Source organism: Trichosurus vulpecula, chromosome 9 (genome assembly GCF_011100635.1).
Source record: "Trichosurus vulpecula isolate mTriVul1 chromosome 9, mTriVul1.pri, whole genome shotgun sequence".
NCBI classification, from domain to species: domain Eukaryota; kingdom Metazoa; phylum Chordata; class Mammalia; order Diprotodontia; family Phalangeridae; genus Trichosurus; species Trichosurus vulpecula.
Window position 1 is genome coordinate 5,549,039 of NC_050581.1, and position 22,997 is coordinate 5,572,035.

Here is a 22,997-nt window from a genome sequence, read left to right on the forward strand (position 1 = left end):
GTGACTTGCCAAGGTTCATATGGCTAATACGTGTCTGAGACCAGATTTGAACTCACAAAAATGAGTCTTCCCAACTGCAAGCCCAGCACAACTATCCAGTGCCCCCTGCTGGTGGAGTACTGAACTAGCCCAAACATTATGGAGAATAATTTGGAGCTACACCCAAAGGATTGTAAAACTGCGTATACCCTTTGACTTAGCAATAAACTCTGAGCCATAGGGTCTTTATCCCAGAGATTTAAAAAAAAAAAGGAAAAGGGCCCATTTGTACAAAAATATTTATAGCAGCTCTTTTTGTGGTAGCAAAGAATGAAAAACAAGGGGATGCCTATCAACTAAACAAGTTGTAGTATACGACTATAGTGGAGTACTATTGTGCTATAAGAAATGAGGAGGGGGGATAGTTTCAGAAAAACCTAGACTGTCTCATAAGAACTCACGCAAGGCAAAGGGAGAAGAACCAGGAGAACACTGCACACAGTAGCAGCAGTGTTGTAAGGATGATCAACTGTGAAAGACTTGGCTGCTCTGATCAAGACAATGATCTGAGACAATTCCAAAGGACCCATGGTGAAAAATGCTATCCACCTCTAGAGAGAGAACTGAGGAGCTCTGAATGCAGAGGGAAGCATACTTTTTCCACTTTATTATTTTTTTATGTTTTTTTTTGCAACATGGCTAATATGGAAATATGTTTTGTATAACTTTACGTGTATAATTGATATAAAATTGTTTGCCTTTTCAAAGTGGTGGACAGGTGAAAGAGAGGGAATTTGGAACTCAAAAATTTTAAAAATGAGTTAAAATGTTTTTACATGTAATTTTAATGTGATTTATGTGAAATATGTAATGAAATAAAAGTAATTTTAAAATATTTTAAATTTTTTTAAAAAAACAAGCTCATAGGCTCCAGGTTAAGAATCTGAACTAGATAGTCTCTAAGGTCCATTCCAGCTCAAAATCTTTGATAACTATGCCACACTTGGCCATCCAAGGTGATTAAGAATTGGGTACAATAGTTCTCTGAACTGAGGGATGCAAGCAGTCATCAGGTAGGAAAAGGTAAAAATTCATGTGTCTTAAATGGGGATCCAGTGGCCATGGAAGGTTACAAGGTCTTTGGATCAGAGCTTGGCACATAATAGAGAGATTTAATAGATGTGTGTTGATCTCTAATTGTTAGATAAGGTAGCATGAAGGCCCTGAGGCTAAAAGACTGTGTTCTCTGGAACCAGGCCAAAGAAGTGCTGCAATCCTAGGGAAGACGGCCAAGATCAGCAGTGCCAAAGGCCCAGGGTTGGATCCTGGGTGTGCACTGGTAGAATTCCTACCAGAATTAGCAGAAAGGACAGTGAGTTTAGTCAAGAGTAGAGGGGCCTTTTATAATTTGTTCACATCACAGTTTAAAGATGGCTCATGAGTGATCAATCTGTGTAGAAGCAGAGATAGGGGAGCGTAGAAAAGAGACCCTGCCAGGAGATAGGGGCTGAACAAGAGCTGTGTGGAAGGAGGAGAGTTCTCAGTCTGGGCCAATCTGATCCATCTCCTGGGAAGCACCAACGCCATGGAAACAGCTGGAGGAAAAACATATCTTGCTTGTTTGTTTCAGTCACACTTGGCAAGTCCCGAGGAGATGGCACCTCTCAAGAGGTCTATTAGAGCAGCACTTCTTAAACTGTGTGTCACCATACGGGGTTATGTAACTCAATGTGGCGGCTGGGGGGGGGTCCTTGGAAAATTTGGCAACAGTAAAAGGTTTCTGAATGTGCAACAGCCAAAAATTAATTCAAAATCAAACGTTTAATGAATCTGAGGTGTTTCTGGAAGTGCTTGCCTGTGTCGCTTCGTGCAACGTCACTGCAGCCTTGGTTCTGAAAGCACGACGTGTGTACTTTGCGCTGCGTGTGCCGTCATATCACGCAACACCAACAAGTGCTACCAGCTATACCTCGGCTAAGATTTGAGACTATTGTATGTTATGAACTGCAGTGTTTTTACTGTGCATACAAAATTGTTAAATGCATTTTGGCTTGTGATTAGGACAGAATTTCCAACAATTTCTGAAATGGCCCTAAACATACTTCTGCCATTTTGTACTAGGTATTTATGTGAAGTGGTGTTCTCAGCACCGACGATTATAAAATCAGAATCTTGACCAACTCTGAAAAATGCTGAAGATGCTCTGTGTCCGGCAGTATCAAATATTCTGCCAAGATTTAATTCTTTATGTAAAAATAAACAAGCATGTCCATCTCATTAGTATGCAAATTTGCGTTCGTCTTTAATGAATGGTAAAATTGTGTGTATACCAAAGAATTGTTTTAAAATAAATTTCTTCATGATTTATTATCAGTAAATGTTTGATTTGTGATACCTATTTTATATACCTATGTACCCGGGATTGAGTAAAAATTTCATGGGCGAAAAGGGGTCGAGGGTGGAAAAAGTTTAAGAAGCCCTACATTACAGCCTTGTCTTGTCTAAAGTTTGTGTCATTGTCGCTAGTACATGCACACTGCATACAGCAAGTGCTTGATAACTGTTCATTGAATTGGATTGTACTGATGCGTTTCCCCGGAAGTTACTCATTTTACTTGAGTAGTTAGTTAGTGAGGCTTCTCAGGTAGCCTGACAAAAATTCCAGATACCACATATAGGCCCGGCTAACAGGACGCATCATAATCTACGTGCGATTGATTACATGCATCAATCACTTTTCAGCTTAAAGGCCCTTTTAAAATTCCAGGTTTTTTGAATGTTCTAAATATAATATTCCCCAATAAAAGCACTTTTACAGAAGAGTTTCCGAGGGTGATCATTTGCATCAAACAGCAGTTTGTAAAAGTTTAGCATTGCTACGAGTGTACTTGGCTGTTAAGGAAGACATTACTGTATTTAAATTGCAAGGGACATCTGGTAGAACAGATAGTAGCTAAAACAGGGAATCTTAACAGTTTTTGTTCCAAAGACTCCTTTGGAAATCTGGTGAAGCCTACAGACCCCTTTTCAGAATTATGTTTTTAAGTGCATAAAATAAAAAGATACCGAATTACAAAGGAAATAGATTATATTGAAACACAGTTACCAAAAAATTCATTGTTCTTTTTTAAGTTTTCATGAACCCCACATTAAAACCCCCAAGCTAGAGTTTGAGAGAGAATTATGGCCCAGTAGACAGATATGACATTTGTCTCTATAGAAGTTATCTTTAAACAGTTGAAACTTGATGAAATCTTTAAGGGAAATGGTACTTGTGTTTGTCATTTGTTTTCGAAGAGGACCGTGACATCACAGAAATGATGACATGACTTGCAGTTGACTTTGATTTAAGTAAGGGAGAGCTGTTCAAGGTCACCAGCTTTACTTTCTCCTCCAGAACCTTCTGGATCCAGTGACCAGATATTTATCAGGATGACTAGAGATGACCCAGGATGTAATGAGAGACCCTGGCCCTTTTAGGCTAAGGTCTTTTGATGTACTCAGAGTGAGGTAAGCCCATTCAGTAAACAGGCCTCTTTAAAAAGTGAGTCAAGGGGTGGCCCTTTTAATTAGAAAAAAGAAGAAAAAATCAAGCTTGGAGGGGAAGATGGTCAGGGTTGCTGTTCCAAAGAGAAACAGTTACCATTGACATTCACTCTAATGACTAATGCACCGGATCAGGGGACATAGCATACAGTCAAGAAGACCCAGAATAGGGCCTTGGGAGATGCTCTCACTTAGCAGGGAGGTAAAAGATGAGGATCCACCAAAGAATATTGAAAAGGAATGATCGGGTAAATAAGAAGGGAACCAAGAAAGAGTAGTGTTATGGAACCCAAGGAAGGAGGAGAGTGTCCAGGAGGAGAGGGTAACAGTATCAAAAGTTACAGAAAGATCGGGCAGAATGAGGACTGAGAAAAGGCCGTTTAATTTAGCAGTTAAGGCACCATTGTCATCTTGGAGGGCACTTTCAGTGAAGTGAGGGGAAGAGATTTCCCAAAGCCAGAATGCAAGGATTAAAAAGTGAGTAAAGAGGAAGGAAATTGGGGCAAAGATTATAGAGGAATCTTTCAATGGTTTGGCTATGTAAGAGAGAAGAGATGTAAGACAATAGACTGAAAGGATGGCAGGGGCAATTGAGGGCTTTTTAAGGATGGGGAAAATCTTGGCATCTTTGTAGGCGGCAGGGGAAAAGCAGACAGATAAGGTAAGGATGCAGATTAGAAAAGAGAAGGAATGATCTTGGAGGAAAAGTTTCCAAAAGAAACAGGAGGTATGGAATTAAGAACACAGTAGAAGAGTTGGGTTGGGTAACCATAAGGGCTGCCTCTTCAACAGAAAATGGGATAGAGGAGGAAAGAATGGAATTGAGGAAGGAGTTTCCAACTGAAAACTGTGGCCTGAAAAATCATAAGGAGCCTAAACCAGATTGAAATGTAACTGGGAAATGTTTACCAAAATAAATAAAAATGTAGTTTTCTTGCTGATGTTGTTCAATTATGTTCTATTCTCCTGTGACCCCATTTGGGATTTTCTTGGTAGAGATACTGGAGTGATTTGCCGTTTCCTGCTCCAGCTAATTTTACAGATGAGGAAACTGAGGCAAACAGGATTAAGTGAATTGCCCAGGGTCACATAGCTAGTAGTATCTGAGGCCAGATTTGGACTCAGGAAGATGAGTCTCCCTGACTCCAGGCCCAGCACTCTACTGTTCCACCAACCTGCCTGGCATAGATAATGTTGATTTGTCAATATGCAGCCTGCAGGGGCCCATTACTACCGGAGTTGGATACCACTGGTCTGAGGTATAGAGTAGGGAAGAAGGGAGAACTCACTAATCTCAATTGCCTCTGCTAATTAGGAGGCAAATTCCTGTGCTAATAGAGTATAGGGAGGAGATGGTGTTGGATTTTTAAAGAGGGAGGAGAAGGTTTGCAATAGTCAGAAAGAAGAAAAGGATTGCCTTGCAGCAGTTAGGGTCTGACTGAGATTAATTGACATAAACTGGAGTAAACCTAGGACAGGAATAGGAGCCTGTGCCCTTGAGGCCACATGTGGGCCTATAGGTCCTAGGTACAACACATTTGGGTTCAAAGGGCCTCACTTGAGGATCTAGAGGGCCGCATGTAGCCTCAAGGCCACAGGTTCCCCACCCCTGATGGCCGGGCGACTTTCCCTGGGAGCATTCAGCACCACATTACTAGGAATGGAGAAGACAGATGATGAGAGCAGCCCAACTGGATTTGGGAAAGGTAAGACCGGCAGTAGGGGGAAGGGGGCAATAGTTTCTAGGGTCACTGGTCGTACAAGTTCAAAATGGCCAAAGGAGAGGTCAAGAGTGTGAAGGGCCGAAAAGGAGAGCGCATAAAGGTGATGGATAGAAGAGGTAGAAGGACTGAAATTCATGGAGAGGGTGAAGAACAGACTTATGAAGTATAAAGCAAAGGGAGTGAAGGATGAAAGGTCCCAGAAGTGGAACAGTTATGGGTGATGGGTGTGACCCATCCCTGTTTGGAGTTTGGAGTGAAGATGGCCCTATAAATAAATGTAGAAGGTGAATGAAGAAGACCTTCACTCCCTAAGGACGAGGGCTGACTTTTAGACACTACTTTACGATTCACAACCGCTCTGTGAGGTTAGTAGTACAAATGTTGTTTTCCCATTTTGCAAATAAGGAGACTCAGCAGGGATTCTGAGTTGGGTTTTCCCACTAACCCATTCTGCTAGCCATCTATTGCCACCTAGCTATACCTCACCTCTACTTCTAAAAACAATTTAAAAAAAATATAACCATAACAGCAGTTTAATGATGCTTAACACGCACTGCCTGGAAACACTCACTGTATCCCATTAAAGTGAATGCTCCTCCCAGCATGATGACAGTCTGTAGAGCATCTGTGTAGATCACGGCTGCCAGGCCACCTGAAGGGAAGACAGAGAGAATAAGGATGGACGTAGGAGGGATTTACTCTGAGCCATGCTCAGATATTAAACATATACTCCAAGCATAAGCATCCCAGCATAATCCGTTTAGGTAAAAGGCTACCCGGTATTGACATTGTCTTAGGGGGACAATGTAAGGGCTGGACCAATTGACTTGTTATGCTTCAAGGGGCTAGTAGGTGGGTGGGGGAGAAGAATGGGATCCGAGTGCAGCACAGTGACACTTTCATTCATCTCATAGCCTTGGAGCCATCTTTGACTCTTCCTTCCTCCTCATTCACCACATTTAATCTGCTTCTAAGACTTATCAGTTCAACTTCTAAAATGCCCCTCATAGTCATCCTTTCCTTTCCATTACTACTCTAATTAAGGCCCTAATTCAGACCCTTTTCTCTTGTCAGAGCCTTCTAACTGATCTCCTTGCAGTCTATACCTTCCTTAATGCATCCTTCACACTGCTTGCTGCTTGAGTAACCTTCCTAATGCACTGCTCCCATTGCATAACTCCTTTACTCACTGGCTGCCTATTGCTAGGTCCAAGATTAAATAAGAGGAGATTGGGTTGAGTCATATTTGGGGGAACTGGACAGTCCTTTCACTGATTCCCAAATTGTCTATCTTTTTAACACCCAAATTCTCCTTATAAGACCGTACGGCTGTGAAGCACCAAACAACAAAAATCTTAGAACAATCGCAGACCCAAAGGGTAATGACAGGACGCATGGTAGCCATACTAAGATGACAAAGGATGTAGGAAGGTCATGTGGGGACAGCGAAACATAATGGATGGGTCATCATATGCTGTACTTGTGAAGCATTAAAATAATCAGATGAAAGCCCCCAGTGCATTGGGCTCTCCAAAGGAGAATTTATGGGAAGGAAGGATGGAGAGAAGGGAGGGAGAGGGAGATGAAGAGGGAGACAGGAAGAGGAAAAAGAAGGAAGGATGGAAGGAAAGAAGAAAGGAAAGGAAGAAATTAAGAGAGAAAAGAAAGAATGGAAGGAAGAATGAAAGGAAGGGATAAAGGATAGAAAGAAGGCAGAGAGGAGAGAGAAAAAGAGAGGGGAAGAGAGGGAGCAAATGAAACAGGAGGAGAGAGAGAAAAAAGAGAGGGAAAGATAGAAAAAGAAAGAGGGAAGGAGAGGGAAAGAGGGGGAGAGAAATATAAATTAATTAATTTTTAGTTTTCAACATTCACTTTCATAAGATTTTGAGTTCCAAATTTTCTACCCTTCTCTTCCCTCCCCCTATCCCATGGCAGCATGTAATCTGATATAGGCTCTACATATACATTCATATTAAACATATTTTCACATTAGTCATGTTGTAAAGAAGAATTAGAACCAATGGGAGGAACCGTGAGAAAGAAGAAACCAGAAAAAGAGAGAGAGAGAGAGACAGACAGAGACAGAGACAGAGAGAGCAAATAGAGTGCTTCAATCTGCATTCAGACTCCAGAGCTCTTTCTCTGGGTGTGGACGGCATTTTCCATTATGAGTCTTTTGGAACTGTCTTAGATCGTTGCATTGCTGAGGAGAGCCACGTCTATTTAAGTCAGTCATCGCAAGTGTTGCTGTTACTGTGCACAGTGTTCTCCTGGTTCTGCTCACTTCACTCAGCATCAGTTCATCTAACTCTTTCCAGGTTTTGAAAGAAAGATTTATTAAGTGCCTACTTTGTACCAGGCACTCTGCTAAGTGCTTTAGAAATACTGCCTCATTTCATCCCCACCACAACCTTGGGAAGTAGAGAGTATTATTATCCCCATTTTACAGAGAAGAAAACTAAAGTCCAGAGGGGTTCAACGATTTGCCCAGAGGTCACATGGCTAGTAAATATCTGAGGTGACATTTGAACTCGGGTCTTGCTAACTCCAGGCCCAGTTCTTGGGCATGGAGGAATTACAGGTACCCCAAAGTTACACCTACACGCAAAAGTTTATGGATCCATTAAAATATTTAATACAAAGAATGGATGAGTTCTCCTAAGAAGATTGTAAAAAGAAGATAACACAATTTAATTCAAGCATTTATTAAGTTCTGACCATCTAGAAGACCTGGAAGACCAAGGACAGAACCTTGGGGAAGGCCCACAATTAAATGGAATGTTTAGGTAAACAGTTTGGCTGAAGTGAAGTGGTTTTAGGAGAATAGCATAAGCTAAGACTAGGATGATATATGGGGGCCATAGTATGGAGGGCCTCGAATAATAGAACTCTGCCCTTTATTTTCCTGGTAATGGGGAATTTTGAAAGACCCTGAACACTGCTTTAGGAAGATGAATTGGCAGCGATGTGTGAAGTAGATTAGGATAAGAATAGGTAGCAGGTAGATAAGAAGACCGGACACACCTCAGAAGCCATTTGCCATCATTCAGTAAAGACACAACTTTGTCCCAATTCTCCTTCTTGGAACTGTAGGAAGAAATTTTGGAGATCTCCTAGCCAAGGGTGGGGAACTTGTGGCCATGAGGCATGTGCAGTCTTTGATTAAGTTTGAATTCTGTCAAAAGGCCACATTTGAGGACCTAGAGGACCACGTGTGGCATGAAGGCTGCAGGTTCCCCACCCCTGTACCTAGTCCAACTCTCTACCCCCAACTTTTACGGATGAAGATCCTGAGGTCCAAAGGGAGGATATGCTACATATGTAACCACACATACTCAGGCAGAAGGGCTAATTTTAGGGGAGGAGTGCACACATCTTCCCTTTAGACCATACAGAAGCATGCAAGGACAGTGAGTGGTTCCAGGCTTATCAAGGAAGGAGGTGACTAAATCAAAATCTTCCTGAAAGGCTTGAAGAGAAATGTTCTTGGACCGTAAAAAATCTCTGAGGGCAATGCCTCCCCAGCTTGTTGTACAATGTAGTGTGTAAACAGGGATTGGGATTTCTTTCCTTTTTTTTGATAAGTATTTTCATCTGGCACATTTAACCTCTAAAATATCTTTCATCTCCATCCTCTCCTTTCTACCCCTCCTAGAAACACCTTAATTTCTGGCATGCAGTGCTTAATAAATGCTTGGTATGAACATCAGAATGGTGAACAAACCCTCTTGGAAGATGTTGTGTTGCAGGTGCCCACTTTTAAGATAGTAGGTGGCAAAGACATCCAAAAAAGGGAAAAGGACCAATTTGTACAAAAATATTTATAGCAGCTCTTTTTGTAGTGGCTAAGAATTGGATATTGAAGGGATGTCCATCAAACGAATGGCTAAACAAGCTATGGTATATGATTGTAATGGAATGTTATTGTGCTATAAGAAATGACAAGCAGAATGATTTAAAAAGATCTGGAAAGACTTGCATGAACTGATGCAAAGTGAAGTGAACAGAACCAGGAGAACGTTGTATGTAGTGACAATATTTTCAATGAATTGTGAATGACTTAGCTATTCTCAGCAATACAACGATCCAAGATGAATCTCAAAGAACTAATGATGAAGCATACCATCCATCTTCAGAGAAAGAACTCATATTGATTTAATAGAGTAAGGCATGTTATTTTTCACTTTCTTTCTTTTTTTCTTTTATTAGAGTCTTCTTGTACAAAATAACTAATATGCAAATGTTTTACGTATTCGCACATGCATAACCTATATCTGATTGCGTACCATCTTAAGGAGGGGGGAGGGAGGAAAAAAATTTGGAACTCAGTAAAAATGTTTTAAAAAAAATAGGGTGGAGTAGAAAGAACACTAGATGGACAGACCTGGATTTGAATCCTGGCTCTACTATGTACTACCCTTGTGACATTGGAAAAGTCACCTCACCTTTCTAGGCCCTGGTTTTTTCATCTGTAAGATGAGGGCATTGAATCAAATGACCTCTAAGGACTCACCCATCTCTAAGTCCCATGACCCCAAAGTCAACTATTTCTCATTATACCAGGGAACAGGGAGCAAATAAATGTCTTCACTAATCTGAGCCTCATGTTCTTTCTCTGCAAAGGGACCACGGATAATAGCTTGACCATTTCTAATGAATGGTATTGCACTTCCAATGTTGGGGAGGGACCTTGATTACCCATCGGACAATGGTGTTGGATGGAAGGGTGCAGAAGTTGTTTCTGGCAGAAATTGCTTGAATAGCCTGGACAGCACCACATCAGTTCATAACCTGAGACTTCCCAGTGTCCTCCCCAGGGGTTTCAGGCATACCTGCCACTGTATACACAGCTGTAATCACCAACAGCCCTACCACGGCAAGGTACAAATTCAGATGTAAGGACTGCTGGATAAAGATGGCTCCTGCGTACATGTCCACCTGAGGAAAGAAGAGGCAGAGCAGGAGGTTCATTTAGCGCAACTCCCTCATATTACAGATGAGAAACCTAAGATGTCTAGAGAGGTCGACTTGCCCAGGATGTCAGAGGTGAGATTTGAACTCAGGTCTTCCTGACACCAAGTCCAGTAGTCTTTCCATTCCACTCTATTCCACTCTATGCTTCCTACACAAGGGAGAAGCTGTTCCTTCTTTCCCTCCTTCCCTCCCATAGTTTGTAAATTCCTGTTTTCTTTCATCCCTTCTATTGGAAGAACAAACAATTCATTTTGATTGACAGCCAACATCTTGCTAGAGTTAGGGTTAGCACCCTCTCCCTAAGATCCCATCAGTCTTCATGGACACCTGGGTCCTGGGGCTGCTAAAATGATTAATTCCCCATTGAGGGGCCCTTTATTTTTCCCTTAGCATATTTGATTGTTCAAAGGGTGCATGTGTGTGGGAGAGTGGCTAAGGGGAGCAGGGAGCCTTGACATTCAATTTTCTGGTACCCAGGTCACATGGCTTTACTAAGGTCACTCCTGGGGCACTGACTCAGAGTATGATCAGCTAAGGGAGCTGACCCTGGGAATGATGTAGCCCCTATGAGGAAACTAGGTCCAGCTGATTAAGGACTGCTCAGTAGCTCATGAGTATTTATTAAGTTGTGCCTTTTACATTAAGCCAATGAGTAAGCCAGCTGTCCAGCTACCCTTGGCCACTTCCTGGAAAGAGAAGGATCCCTGTTACCACTTCTTCTCCCATCCTCTCTTCCTGTTCTTTATCTTTATCTTCCCTACTCCTCTCTCCTCCTTTTCTTTTCTCTCCTTCTTCTTCCATCCCTTCCTTTTCCTTTCCTCCCTTCCCCTCTGCTCCAACCCCCACCTTCCTTTTCCACTTCCTTTTTGAAGTGTAGTTCCTAGTCCCACATAGGAAAGGACACTATGGAGAAAAGAGGAGGTGCATATCTAGAGGCTACCGCTGCCCAAGGAGCAGGGGAGTTATTGGAACTCGATCTTTAATCGAGTGATCTAATCTTGTGATCATGTATTCACCTGCACCAGTTGGGAGTGATCCACTCCTGGCCTTTCACAGTGACCGGGTCTTTGTTCTTGCAAGGATGACTGATAAGGGAAGGCTTTAGGAAAGTCCTTCCTGTTCTTACCGAGATTTTGGTGAAGATGTAGATGAACAAATAGAGAACAGCCAAGAACAAGGAAATCCGTTTCCCTCCAAATCTCTTTCGTAAGTACTCAGGCATGGTGGTGACCTGGGAGAGGAGGGAAGGTGGATCTGGTATTAGATGCTCCATGGTTCTTCGGCAATATAAAAGCCAACTCATAAGTCACTAGGGTGAGGGTCCACACTCACAGCAGAGCTCCCTTGCTCCAAAGCATAGAGTGCGGGGCTCCCAGGATCTCGGACAGGCAGCAGGAGTTTCCCTACTGCTATAGAACAGACCAGAGAGGAAATGGGAGAAATCAGAGGAACAAGGGAGCGCCAGCCAGTTGGATCCCATGTTTGACCGACCAGGCAGTTGGGTAAAAAATTTAGGGAGAAACGAGAGATGAGGTGGGTCCCCTACCTGGTACTTTTAAGAGAGGATTTAGAGCTTAAAGGGACTTTAGATGCTATGGAATCCTATTCTCATATTTTACAGATGAGGAAACTGAGGCAGAGAGGCTGTGACTCGCTCCATCACATGGCTGGTAAGTGTCTGAGGTGAGATTTGAGTCCAGTCGTAACCATTATACCACACTGTCTCTCAGACAGAATCCTATACACAAATAAGGGGGTGAGAAGCCTAAGTAAAATCCAAGGTCCTTTCCAATTCTAAATCATCGATCTGTGGTTTGTTATCGCACCAGCGTGGCGATACCCTGGTGAGGAAATTCTTTCCATCAATGCCCATATGACCTATATGACTTAGTAGATAGGTCCCAGGGAATCTCCTCAAAGAAGTCAAGTCAATAAGCATTTATATGCACTTACTATGTGCTAGGCATTATGCTAAGTATCGCGGCTACAAAGAAAGGCAAAGAACAGTCCCCTGCTCTGGATGAGCCTAATGGGGAAGATAACATGTAACCAACTCTACAGATAAAGTAACATGTAACCAACTGTACAAATAAGACTTAGACAGGATAAATTGGAGATGATCTAACAGGGAAGGTGCTAGCATTGAGGAGGATTGGGAAAGGTTTCTAGTAGATGAGGAGACTTCAAGGAATCAAGGGAAACTAGGAGGTGGTGATGAGGAGGGAGAGAGTTCAAGCATGAGGGACAGTCACTGAAAATGTGAATAAAGATTTGTGAGGTGAAGATGTTTATCTATTTGCTGCCCTATCATCATAAAATGCACCAATAACTGGGGAAAAAGTGACTTCCTTGATAAGGAGCTCTCCTCTGAGGTAGATCTCCATCCTTTCATTAGAAGGCAAGGTCCTTGTGTGTAAGGATTGTTTCGTTCATTGTCTTTGTACCCCTAGTGCCTAGCACAGTTCCTGGTACACAGAAGATGCTTACTAAATGTCTGTTGATTGAATGATAGATGGCACTTCATTAATTGCTGCAACCAAACAAATTCACCAATTTGGGGGCAAAGAGCCAGCCTGCGGGTGACGAGCTTCTTTCTCCACACTTGGCTAATCAGGCCAATAGCCTCTTACCATATCAGGTAGAGTCCAGTTGTCTGCCTGCTTCCCCAGCTACAGAGCTAGAAACTGATCTTTCTCCAGTCAAAACCTGCAACTGGTACTCTAGGATGGTTAGTTTTGTATGCCTTTCTAGGAGAGGAGAGGAGGCATCTTTGTGGAGGCTCAGGACACATTAGTTTCGTACTATTGATGCATATTTGAGAGATTGATCCAAGGATGTCTAATTGATGACCACTCTTCCCCACTGCAGCAATGAAAGGGAAGGCTGTGTGGACTGCTGGAGAGCATGCTGGAATTTGTGGGAGCAGACTTGTCTTGGAGTCCTGACCCTGATGCTAACCTGCTATGTGAACTTCAGGATTAATGGAGTTTCACGTTGAAAGGGTTCTTAGGACCGGACGAGCAATGGTGAAACATGCTCTTCTGACTCATCTTGGAAAGAAGGATGATATGTACTTACCGAGCAGAAGCAGACATTTTTGGACATGGACAATGGGGGAGTTTGTCTTGCTTGACTATGTACGTTTGTTACAGGGACTTTGGTTTGTTTTTTTTTCTTTCCATTTTGGGGAGGTGAGAGGGCTTAGGATTATCAAAAAGAAAAGAAAAAACAAAAGTTGCTGAAGAATTTATTAAAATGCACAGAAGAAAACAGAAAGAAACCGAAAAGTATGACAGCTTTGAAAGTTACATGTAGTTATCCTTTCCAGGGGTGTGGAACCTGCAGTCTCAAGGCCACATGTGGCCCTCTAGGTCCTCAAGTGCAGCCCTTTGACTGAGTCCAAGTTTTATAAAACAGATCCTTTTATTAAAGAGATTTGTTCTGTGAAGTTTGGGTTTTTTTTTAAAAAGGCCACACCCAAAGACCTAGAAACCCACATGAGGCCTCAGATTCTCCATCCCTATCTCAGTGTGTCCAAAAATGAACTCATTATCTTTCCTCCTAAGCCCTCCCCATCGCCTGTTTTCCCTATTACTGTAGAAGACAACAGCATTCTGTGCTGGACTCAGAATCTCAGTCAAAGGGCTGAACTTAAGAACCTAGAGGGCCACATGTGGCCTTAAGGCCACAGGTTCCCCACCCTATTTAGCTACACTTAAAAAGAAAAGTCAGCTGTATATGACAGAGATGGACAATTTCACTCTCATTTTCTCTTCTATTTTATGTGTGGAAATGCTCATTTTATTGGTGTTAAGGTCAGCGTAAAAACAAGCACTTTTTAAAAAGGAAAGGGATCTTGGTAATTGGCTAGTTATTTCACCAATGAGGAAACTGAGGCCCAGAAAGGGGACATGTGCCCAAGTTCACATTGATATTGAGAACCAAGGTTGGAATTCAGGAGCAGCTCGGTGGCACAGTGGATAAAGTATGGGAGCTGAGATCAGGAAGGCTCATCTCCCCAAGTTCAAATCTGGCCTCAGACACTTACTAACTGTGTGCCCTGGGCAAGTCACTTAACCCTGTTTGCCTCAGTTTCCTTACGTGCAAAATGAGCTGGAGAAGAAAACGGCAAACCACTCCAGCATCTTTCCCAGGAAAACCCCAAATAGGGCCACAAAGAATTGGACACGATTGAACAACAGCAACCACCTCTCATTCTAAACTGAGTTTTTCCCACTCCAGCATGCTTCCTCCCTAAGGGGTCAATAAATATTTGTTGGGTGAATGAATAAATTAATGGAAGTTACTATCCCAGCGTATGTTAACTTGAGGTCCTAATAACCTCACCCCCGCCCCATCAGACTCACCCCTCCAGAGATGTAGATAGGAAGGAAGATCCAGCCCAGCATCAGCACAGAAAAGATCCCCTGTGGAGGAAAGCACAATCAACCTTGTTCCAAGCTCTTCTAGAAACATACATACCTGAGCTAGTGACTCCAAAAAGAAGACGTGAATTTGTACCGGGGATAGGCTGCCTTAGATGTGAACAGGGGAAGGAAGAGAATGTTCTAAATTTCATTTGGAAAACTACATTGTGCTTTAGAGGATCAGAAATTTAGAGCTAGAATAAAGAAAGAAACAAGCATTTATTAAGTGCCTACTATATGCCAGGCATCGTGCTAAGCACTTTATAAATGTTATCTCATTTGATCCTTACAACAACCCTTGCATGTAGGTGCTACAATTATCCCCATTTTATAGCAGAAGAAAGGGCACTTATCTAGAGTCTCACAGCTAGTAAGTGTTTGAGGTTGGATTTGAACTCAGGTCTTCCTGACTCTCAGCCTAACTCCATCCAAGTACTGTGTGTTTGTGTGTGTGTGTGTGTGTGTGTGTGTGTGTGTGTGTGTGTAAACTTTGCATCTGAGGTAGGTGCTTTGGTATTTAATTAATGTCAAAGTATATCAGAAAAAAATTCCCCACATCTTTTGCTGCTCTGTTTTATCTCCCAATTTCCCAAACTTTCCATTTCATTTCAGTGATATCTCCCTCACGTTCCAATTTATAGGTTATTTAGCTATGCACATGCCTTAGGTCTCCCTACTAGATTGGAAACTCAAAGAGATCGGATTATCCGTCAAACACTAACCAGTCCCCATAAGCACTAGTAGCTTATGGCTCTTTGTATCTCCAGCATCAATCATAATGTGTGATACATGATATCCTATGTATACATATTACACTTTGACACAAAATGTTGAAAGAATAAATTAATGGATGGACCGTGGGAGCAGGAATCCGGAACCCTCTTCTTTCCCCTTCAAAATGATTCAGGTCATGATCTAGGTATACAGATGGACCCACTTTAAGAAACCCCACTACTGCAGTAGTAGGGACAGAGTCAGAAAAACCATGGGAGACTTGTAAGAATTGATGTGGATTGAAGTAAGAAGAACCAGGAGGGCAATTTATAGAATGACCACAACACTGTAAAGGAAAACAACTTTGAAAGACTTAAGAACTCTGATCAATGGCGAGAACCAGTCAGAACTCCGGAAGACTGACCATGAATCATGGCTGGAAACTAAAGTGACATTAAAACAACAATCAACAAAATCAATAAAAATTCTAATAGTTTGTTGATTGAAAAAAATACTTACATTAAACTCATATGCTGTTACAGAAATCCCCACAGCTGCTCCTGATCCAGCCAGGCCAATGAAATGCCCACTCCCTATGTTACTGGCAAAGAGAGAAGCTCCCACCTGTGGGGAAAAAGGTACATATCATCATGGAAACGCCGAGCCTAGTGTCTTTAGGGCCTGTATAACTCAGCCTGGGCTAGAGAGCTGAATAACCTAATAAGCTATTGGATTTCTCTGTAGTCCCTGGTCCCATCTTTACTGGTAGAAGAAGGTGATTTATAATCTTTTGCTGTGAGGAGGTCTGTGGGACAGTATACTCATCAAACACCAATTGGAGAGTCACCGCTGGGAAAGACAGGCAGAGGGTTAAACGTAATGGCCTTCAGCAGCTACAACACCATTTCTACCCAAGCAACCATGGATGTCATAGAGTTATAGAAGGGCAAAGCCCCCTTGTTCTCCACTGATGAGGAAAGAAGCTATGAGAGCCACTCTGACCTTGAGATCCCCAATGATGATATATTAGGGCAGTGTGGGAAAAACTCAATCCATGGGCTCCAGGATGCTCTTTGAGTGTGTCTTAAGTGATCACCTTTAACCCTCACACCAAGTCACTACTACTTGGGATTACTCAGGATTTACCCAGGCTGCCATCTCAATGTGGTGCCTGCCCTTGCAGTTGGAGCCAGAAGAGAGACAAGTTTTCTCTTTTCCCCCAATACACCCACTCACTGGCTGGAGATGGAGATGCAATGCTCTCAGCCAGGCTCCATCCAGTCTGAGTCTAGGGGGTCTATACTGCCAATCCAGGGAGTAGCTCCCTGTCTCCACTAGGGAGGCTCAGCCGGGCCCCAGCCCTACTCACCGGCCACCATGTCATGTCCCCTCCAGCCAGGAAGTAGCCTTGGACGGTGTCTCTCTTGGTCTTCCACATAGACTGAAACATAGGGGGAGAAAGTCCATTCTGGGTCACTCCTACCTGAGAGTAGTTGTCAATGTGGTTGTGGTCCAAAATATGGCAATCAGGGGTTGCCAGTGCCCAGGCTGGCTCCAGGGAATAGGCATGCCTTCTGATGCAAGACTGTTCAAGCCTGTGTAATCAGCCAGAAAGCCCTCCACAATCCATTACCTAGAGCCCTATGTAGGACTTAATGGAACCTCTGACATAGTTATAGGAAATATAAAAATTTGAGTAAACCAAGGTAAGGGGCAAAGGGGGTAGTGGTAGTGATAGAGAAATTCTATCTAATGCTATCTGTCAGATCCCACCCAGAGAGCCACTGGGGGCCAAGAGAAGGGTTCACCCTACTAAGCAACAGAGAGTCTGGCAAAGCAAGCCCCCCAACCTTCCTATCAATGCTTCTTACTCCTCTTGGATGACACTGATCCCCATTCCAACCCAGGGAGGGAACTCAGAATTCTATTCCAATCAGGCTTGCTCCCAATGGTGGTGTAGGGTCCCACTGGTCCCTCTATGGTGGGCACTAGATATGGGTGCTCACACAACTTGGATGGTCATGGAGTCACAAATCATAAGCCTTCTGGTAAAATGAAGGTCTTCCATGTTTTACCATCTGTCTAGTTACTATCTGACCTGTAGCTGAACTCTCTTATTTTTCCCCAAATTAGAGTGAGAACTCATTGGGAAAAAGGACTGTCGTGATTTTCTATTTGTATACCCCTCAGCACTTAGCATGGAGTTTGGCACATAGTGAACACAATGAATGTTCCATTCATTCATTTATTTATCTCTTCCCTTCAGAAGGCCCCCTCTGGTTGCTAGCCAGCTAGGCTGGCAGAGCCTGAGGGTGTGAGGGAAACACAATCCTTTCCTTACCCAAAGTCCCACAGCTAGGACGATCACGAAATAGAGGACGAGAACCACAATGTCCAGAGTCTCCAGTGTCTTGTTTGGAAAGGCCTCCAGGTCATCATGGCGGGAAGACAGGGAGCTACTTCGAATCGTCTCCATGGCTGTTGTCTTTTACCCGTCCTACAGAGTTGCATCTATCTGCGATAGATGGGAAGTCACAGGGCCTGGAGTTGGGGTCAGGAGCTCTAGGTCTTGTTCTGGTCAATAGTGAAGGAAGCCCTCCCAGCCTCTTCTATTTCACTCCATTGCCCACAACCCTACCACAGCCGCCGAGCCAAACAGAGTGGGCCGCTCACCTTCAGGATTTGGAGAAGAGCTGGCATTTCTCTAACTCCTATGATTTGTAAGGCACTCTGTACACATTATCTTATTTGATTTTCACAGCACACGCCCTTCAATCTCATCTCCTTGTCTTTGCTTTAGCAGGCTCCCAGGCTTCTGGTGTAATCCCTCCTTCCCCCACCTCCCTTGAATCCTTCACTTCCTTCGAAACGTAGCTCAGGCATCCCCTTCCTCATGAAGCCTTCCCTGATCCCTCCTTCCCCCAACCCCATTACCTTCCTTCTCTTGACCATCTTGGATTCTTTTTGTATACACTCAAATAGGTATATATTGTCTCTTCCAATAAAATGTAAGCCTCCTGACAGCAAAATCATTTTTGTCTTCGTGACTATTATGCCTAGCCCATGGTCGGTACTTAATGTTTGCTGATTAACTGAGGGAGATAATATGGATATCACTAGCAGATAGGTAGTACAGTAGATAGAGCACTAGACTTGGAGTCAGGAATACCTGCGTTCTAATTCTGACTCAGGCACTTATTAGCGGTGTGACCCTGGGCGAGTCACCGGACTGCTTTTAGCCTCAATTTTCTCATCTGTAAAATGGGGATTATTGTCCCCATCATCATCATCAAAGGTTATTGCAAAGAACAACATTTGTAAAGGGATTTGAAAACTTTAAAACATTGTATAATTTGTAGCTGTTTATTAGGATAATGATTATCATCATTCCCATCTTATAGATAAGGAAATCTAGTCTCAGAAAAGGTGTTACTTGTCCACGTACTTCAGCTCAGGTCTTTTGGCATGGTAGTCCTGTGTACCAGGGTGTTTCTGGGTTCCATCTTCAACTTAGACCTTGGGAATTTAGAGATCTCATCAAAGCAACTCTGCTCAAGAACTAGGCACTCCTACTAGATTACAACTAGCTGCATTTCCAGGGTGGACCATCCTAATCTGATAACTCACCAGTATTCTGGCCTCCACTCAATTAATTCCCTTTCGTTTTGAGCTCAGAACTGTTGCTAGACTCATCTTTCTTTAACACAGAGCTGATCGTGTCTCTTCTGCACTTAAAATTGTGCAAAGGCTCCTTACTGCCATAATTGAGTAAAGTTCAGATTTTTTTAGTCAGCCATTCAAGGCCTTTTAGCCTTTTCAAGGTTCAAAAGATTCACGGAAACCATTAGAGCTGGAGGTTCTTGGAGTTTGGAGATTAGATAAATCCCTTGCATGTCAACACTGAATGAAGACTGAAAAGATACTGGCTGGAGGGTTGGGAGTTCAAGGTCCAACTCTACCACTTGCTAGCTGTGTGACCTTGGATAAGTCTTTTCCCTCAGTTTCCTCCTCTGACAAAAGAAGGGGTTGAATGACCTCTAAGGGGCTTTTCAACTTCCATATCCTATGATTCTGGAACAATCTCTCCTTCCACAATTTTTTAGAACACTTTGTACGGACATCTCCTTTGCCTCACCATGTTGTACCTGGCATCATAGTTATCTGTATATATGTCTTATCCCACCACCATCCCTAACAAGGGAAGGCAACCTCTTTTAGGGCAGAGTTTGTGCCTTAGTTCCTCTTTGGATCCCTAGCACTAGAGGAAATGTCTCCTATCTCATCAGTGTTTAATAAATGCTTGTTGACTTTCACATAAATCACATGCAGATCAGTGACTCTGTGCTTCACATCAGTGACTTGGGAACTCCCTATGCACCAAGTCTGGTGTTTGGCTGGTGAAGGGAGGAAGGCATAGCTTTAAGAAGTGGGAACTAGACTTTGTGGAGGAAAGGGTTAAACACACATACACGCGCCAAACACAACTTTCCTGTCTCTTCTCTACTGGACTCTAACACTGTGTCTTGTAATCATCCCCACTACCATCATCTTATAAGGCATTCATCATCACCTTCCTGGGTGATTTTTCATTTGTTTGTTAATTTTAAATTTTGATTTATATATTTTGTTCTTATATCACCTTTGTTCACACAGCAAGTTCCAGAAGTCTTAGTATAGCTTCAAGTTAAAGCTTAAGATTGCATTAAGACATTTGGGACACCTTCTCTATCTCTACGGCAGCTAGGTGGTGCAGTGGATAGAGCTCCATGCCGAGAGTAAGAAAGACTTTTCTTGAGTTCAGATCTGACCTCAGACACTTACTAGCTATACGACCTTGCGTAAGTCACTTAACTCTGCCTCACTTTCCTTGTATGTAAAATGAGCTGCAGAAGGAAATGGAAAAATCACTCCAGAATCTCTGCCAAGAAAACCTCAAATGGGATCGCGGAGAGTCAGACACAATTGAAATGACTCAACCACAGTAGCGACAACTATATCCCTACCCTTTCCCCTACCCAGCAAGTGTTCTTGGTTGCAAAAAATCTAAAAAGAAAGAAAAGGGGTGGGGAAGGCAGCCTAGCAAAACTAAGCAACACATCGACTGAGGACATGGTATGTTCCTTGGACCCTGGGTTTGAATCCTACCTCTCGCACTAGTTGTATGACCCTGGGCAAGTCACTTAAGCTCTCTGCGCTTCGGTTTCCTCATCTGGAGAATGAGGAGGGAGAATTTGACAGCCTCTCCGTCTACGATTCTATGATCTCTGCACAGAAGACAGCTGCCCATTCATCGCAGTTGCTTCTTTTTTATTGTTATTATTATTCTTAAAATTAATTTATTTTTAGTTTACGACATTCAGTTCCACAAGCTTTTGAGTTCCAAATTTTCTCCCCCTCTCTCCCCTCCCCCTCCCCAAGATGGCATGCAATCTGATCTAGGCTCTCCCTATACGTACATTCACATTAAACATTTTCCACATTACTCACGTCACTGTCATATTAGTCGTGTGCAATTTCTTCTTAAGCAACCCTCTTGCCTCTACTCAATTCCCTTCCAGTCTGCCCTCCAAACCACCTCTAGAGTCATCTCTAACCCACAGCTGATCCTGTCTCTTCTCAGTTCCCAACTGTGCTTTCCCTGTCTGAGCCCCTCACCTTATACGTACTCTGGGTTTCTCTGCTTCTCTTCCTTGGCTTGTCCTGTTGCCTAGGCCTGGAAGGTCCTCCTTTCTCCTCTTTGCCTTTCCTTCAAAGCCAAATTCTAATGCCACACCCTCCAGGAAGTCTTCCCAGGACACACACATTTGATAAAGATCTTTCCCCACCCTCTCTCTCACTATGCTGTGTCTCCTCCAGCACAGTACTTTGGGGGCTTAATAAACGCTTATGGAATTGGATTGACTAAGCATCAACTTGAGAGTTCAAGGAAGAAAGGTTGTTAGTTTTCCAAGGGTCAGGAGAGTAAGACAAAGGGGCCTGGAAGCTTCCTCCACTGTCCCCAGTCTCTTCCCCCTCATTAGGATATACATTTCCTTTGTCCCAGCAAGGAAAGGGTCAGTGAGACCTCACTGGAGCCAAGAGCCAACCCTGGGCCACCAGCTCCACCCACCCCAACCCTTGGGCAAACCATTATGGCAGCCAATCTGTGGCCAACCATGTCTATTCTTAATCTCAAATTCAAGAGCTCGCTACAGGCTCAGGCCATGAACCCCAATTGTGGGTAAAAGAAAAGTAGGGGCAAATCAGGAAAGAGAAGGGTCTTTCGGTCAGGTGGGACCCCACACCTGATCTCCTTTCCTCTTCCTGAGGGGAACATTAATCTCTCTTAGATCTAGGATTGGCCAGAATCCCTGGAATTTTCTCTACTATTTACATGAGTTGTCAGCCCATCAAACAGAGAGGTCTTGCTATCTCCTCAGGGCTCAGCCAGGCCCCCTGCCCTGTCCTCCACTGCCACAGACTCAAGTCGAGTGGGCCCATGCATCCATTTTCTCAAGTGAAGGTCAGACCATTACTAGGGAAAGACAACACATGAGACATTAAGAAGGAGAAGGTGCTGCAGGAACTGGGCTGAATGAGGCCCAGATCTTCCCTTGGTCATAGGCATGGCCCAGACTAAACCTTAGCACCTCAGCACAGTGATGAGGGAAGAAAGGAGGAGAGGGGTAAAAGGAGGAGTAGGAGAGAGAAAGAAAGGAGGAAGTAGGTGAAGAGGAAAAAGTAGGTAAGGGGAGGTATAAGTAAAAGAGGTATAAGAAGGAGGGGGAGAGGGAGAAGGTGGAAGAAGAAGGAGAAGAAAGGGAAGGGCTCCTCTCATCTCCTGGCACTGTAGGGGAATCAGCTTGGAACAGATAAACAAGTCAGTCATTCATTGCTTCTTTCTGGGCATTGAAGTGGGACCGGGAAGATTGGCACAGTCCCTGACTCCCTAAATCTCCAGGATGCCTCTCTGGGCCCTGAGCCTAATTGCGTAATGGAAAAGCCCTGGACTGGTGGATAGTATGCCTAGATTCCAGTCATGGGTCTGTTACTAACTCATTGTAATAGGGACTCATTTTTCTCATCCCTAAAATGATGGGGTTGGATTAAGTGAGTCCATAGATCCCTTCTAGTATGAATACTCCGTGGTCCATAATTTAATCCTGCCCACATATTCCTGACATCCTTGAGGGGGGAGTTTCGTCTCCTACAGATCCTTAAGTGGAAATTAAGGGGGGGCAGGGAAGTGAGCCCCTTGCCACAGAAATGAGACTTTGGAAGGTATGGTCCAATTCATCTCCCTTTGAGAGAAGATGTTAGGAGCAGAAATTCGATGTGATAAGGAAAGGTACACGTAGTGAAGAATGAACCAAGGGTAGGACAAGTTGACTCTTCTATGTCTTCTCCACTAAGACCGGGTAGCTAAGTGGCCCAGCGGATAGAGCACTGGGCTTAGAATCAAGAAGATTCATCTTCCTGAGTTCAAGTCCAGCCTCAGACACTTACTAGTTGTATGACCCTAGGCAAGTCACCTCTTATTTGCCTCACTTTCTTCATTTGTAAAGTGAACAAGGAATTGGCAAAACGCTCCAGTATCTTTGCCAAGAAAAGTCCAAATGGGGTTACAAAATGACTCAACAACAGTTCACTCAGG

The 22,997-nt window shown here is 43.4% G+C and overlaps 1 protein-coding gene across 4 annotated transcripts in view; it reads right to left on the reverse strand.

The window, feature by feature from the left end:
* Nucleotides 1–17,738, reverse strand: part of SLC5A11 (solute carrier family 5 member 11) — a 37,573-nt gene extending 19,835 nt beyond the window's left edge. Inside the window, exons 1-7 of one of the 4 annotated variants that reach the window (XM_036738383.1) lie at nt 17,706–17,738; nt 16,734–16,805; nt 15,884–15,988; nt 14,591–14,650; nt 11,350–11,454; nt 10,082–10,187; nt 5,821–5,901 (exon numbers count right to left, since the gene is read on the reverse strand). In XM_036738383.1, coding sequence (XP_036594278.1) covers nt 5,821–5,901; nt 10,082–10,187; nt 11,350–11,454; nt 14,591–14,650; nt 15,884–15,988; nt 16,734–16,802 — 526 coding nt within the window. In that variant the 5' untranslated portion in view covers nt 16,803–16,805; nt 17,706–17,738. The remainder of the gene's footprint in view (nt 1–5,820; nt 5,902–10,081; nt 10,188–11,349; nt 11,455–14,590; nt 14,651–15,883; nt 15,989–16,733; nt 16,806–17,705) is intronic. The other 3 variants (XM_036738385.1, XM_036738384.1, XM_036738386.1) reach the window with 3 other exon arrangements.
* Nucleotides 17,739–22,997: the final 5,259 nt, after the last annotated feature.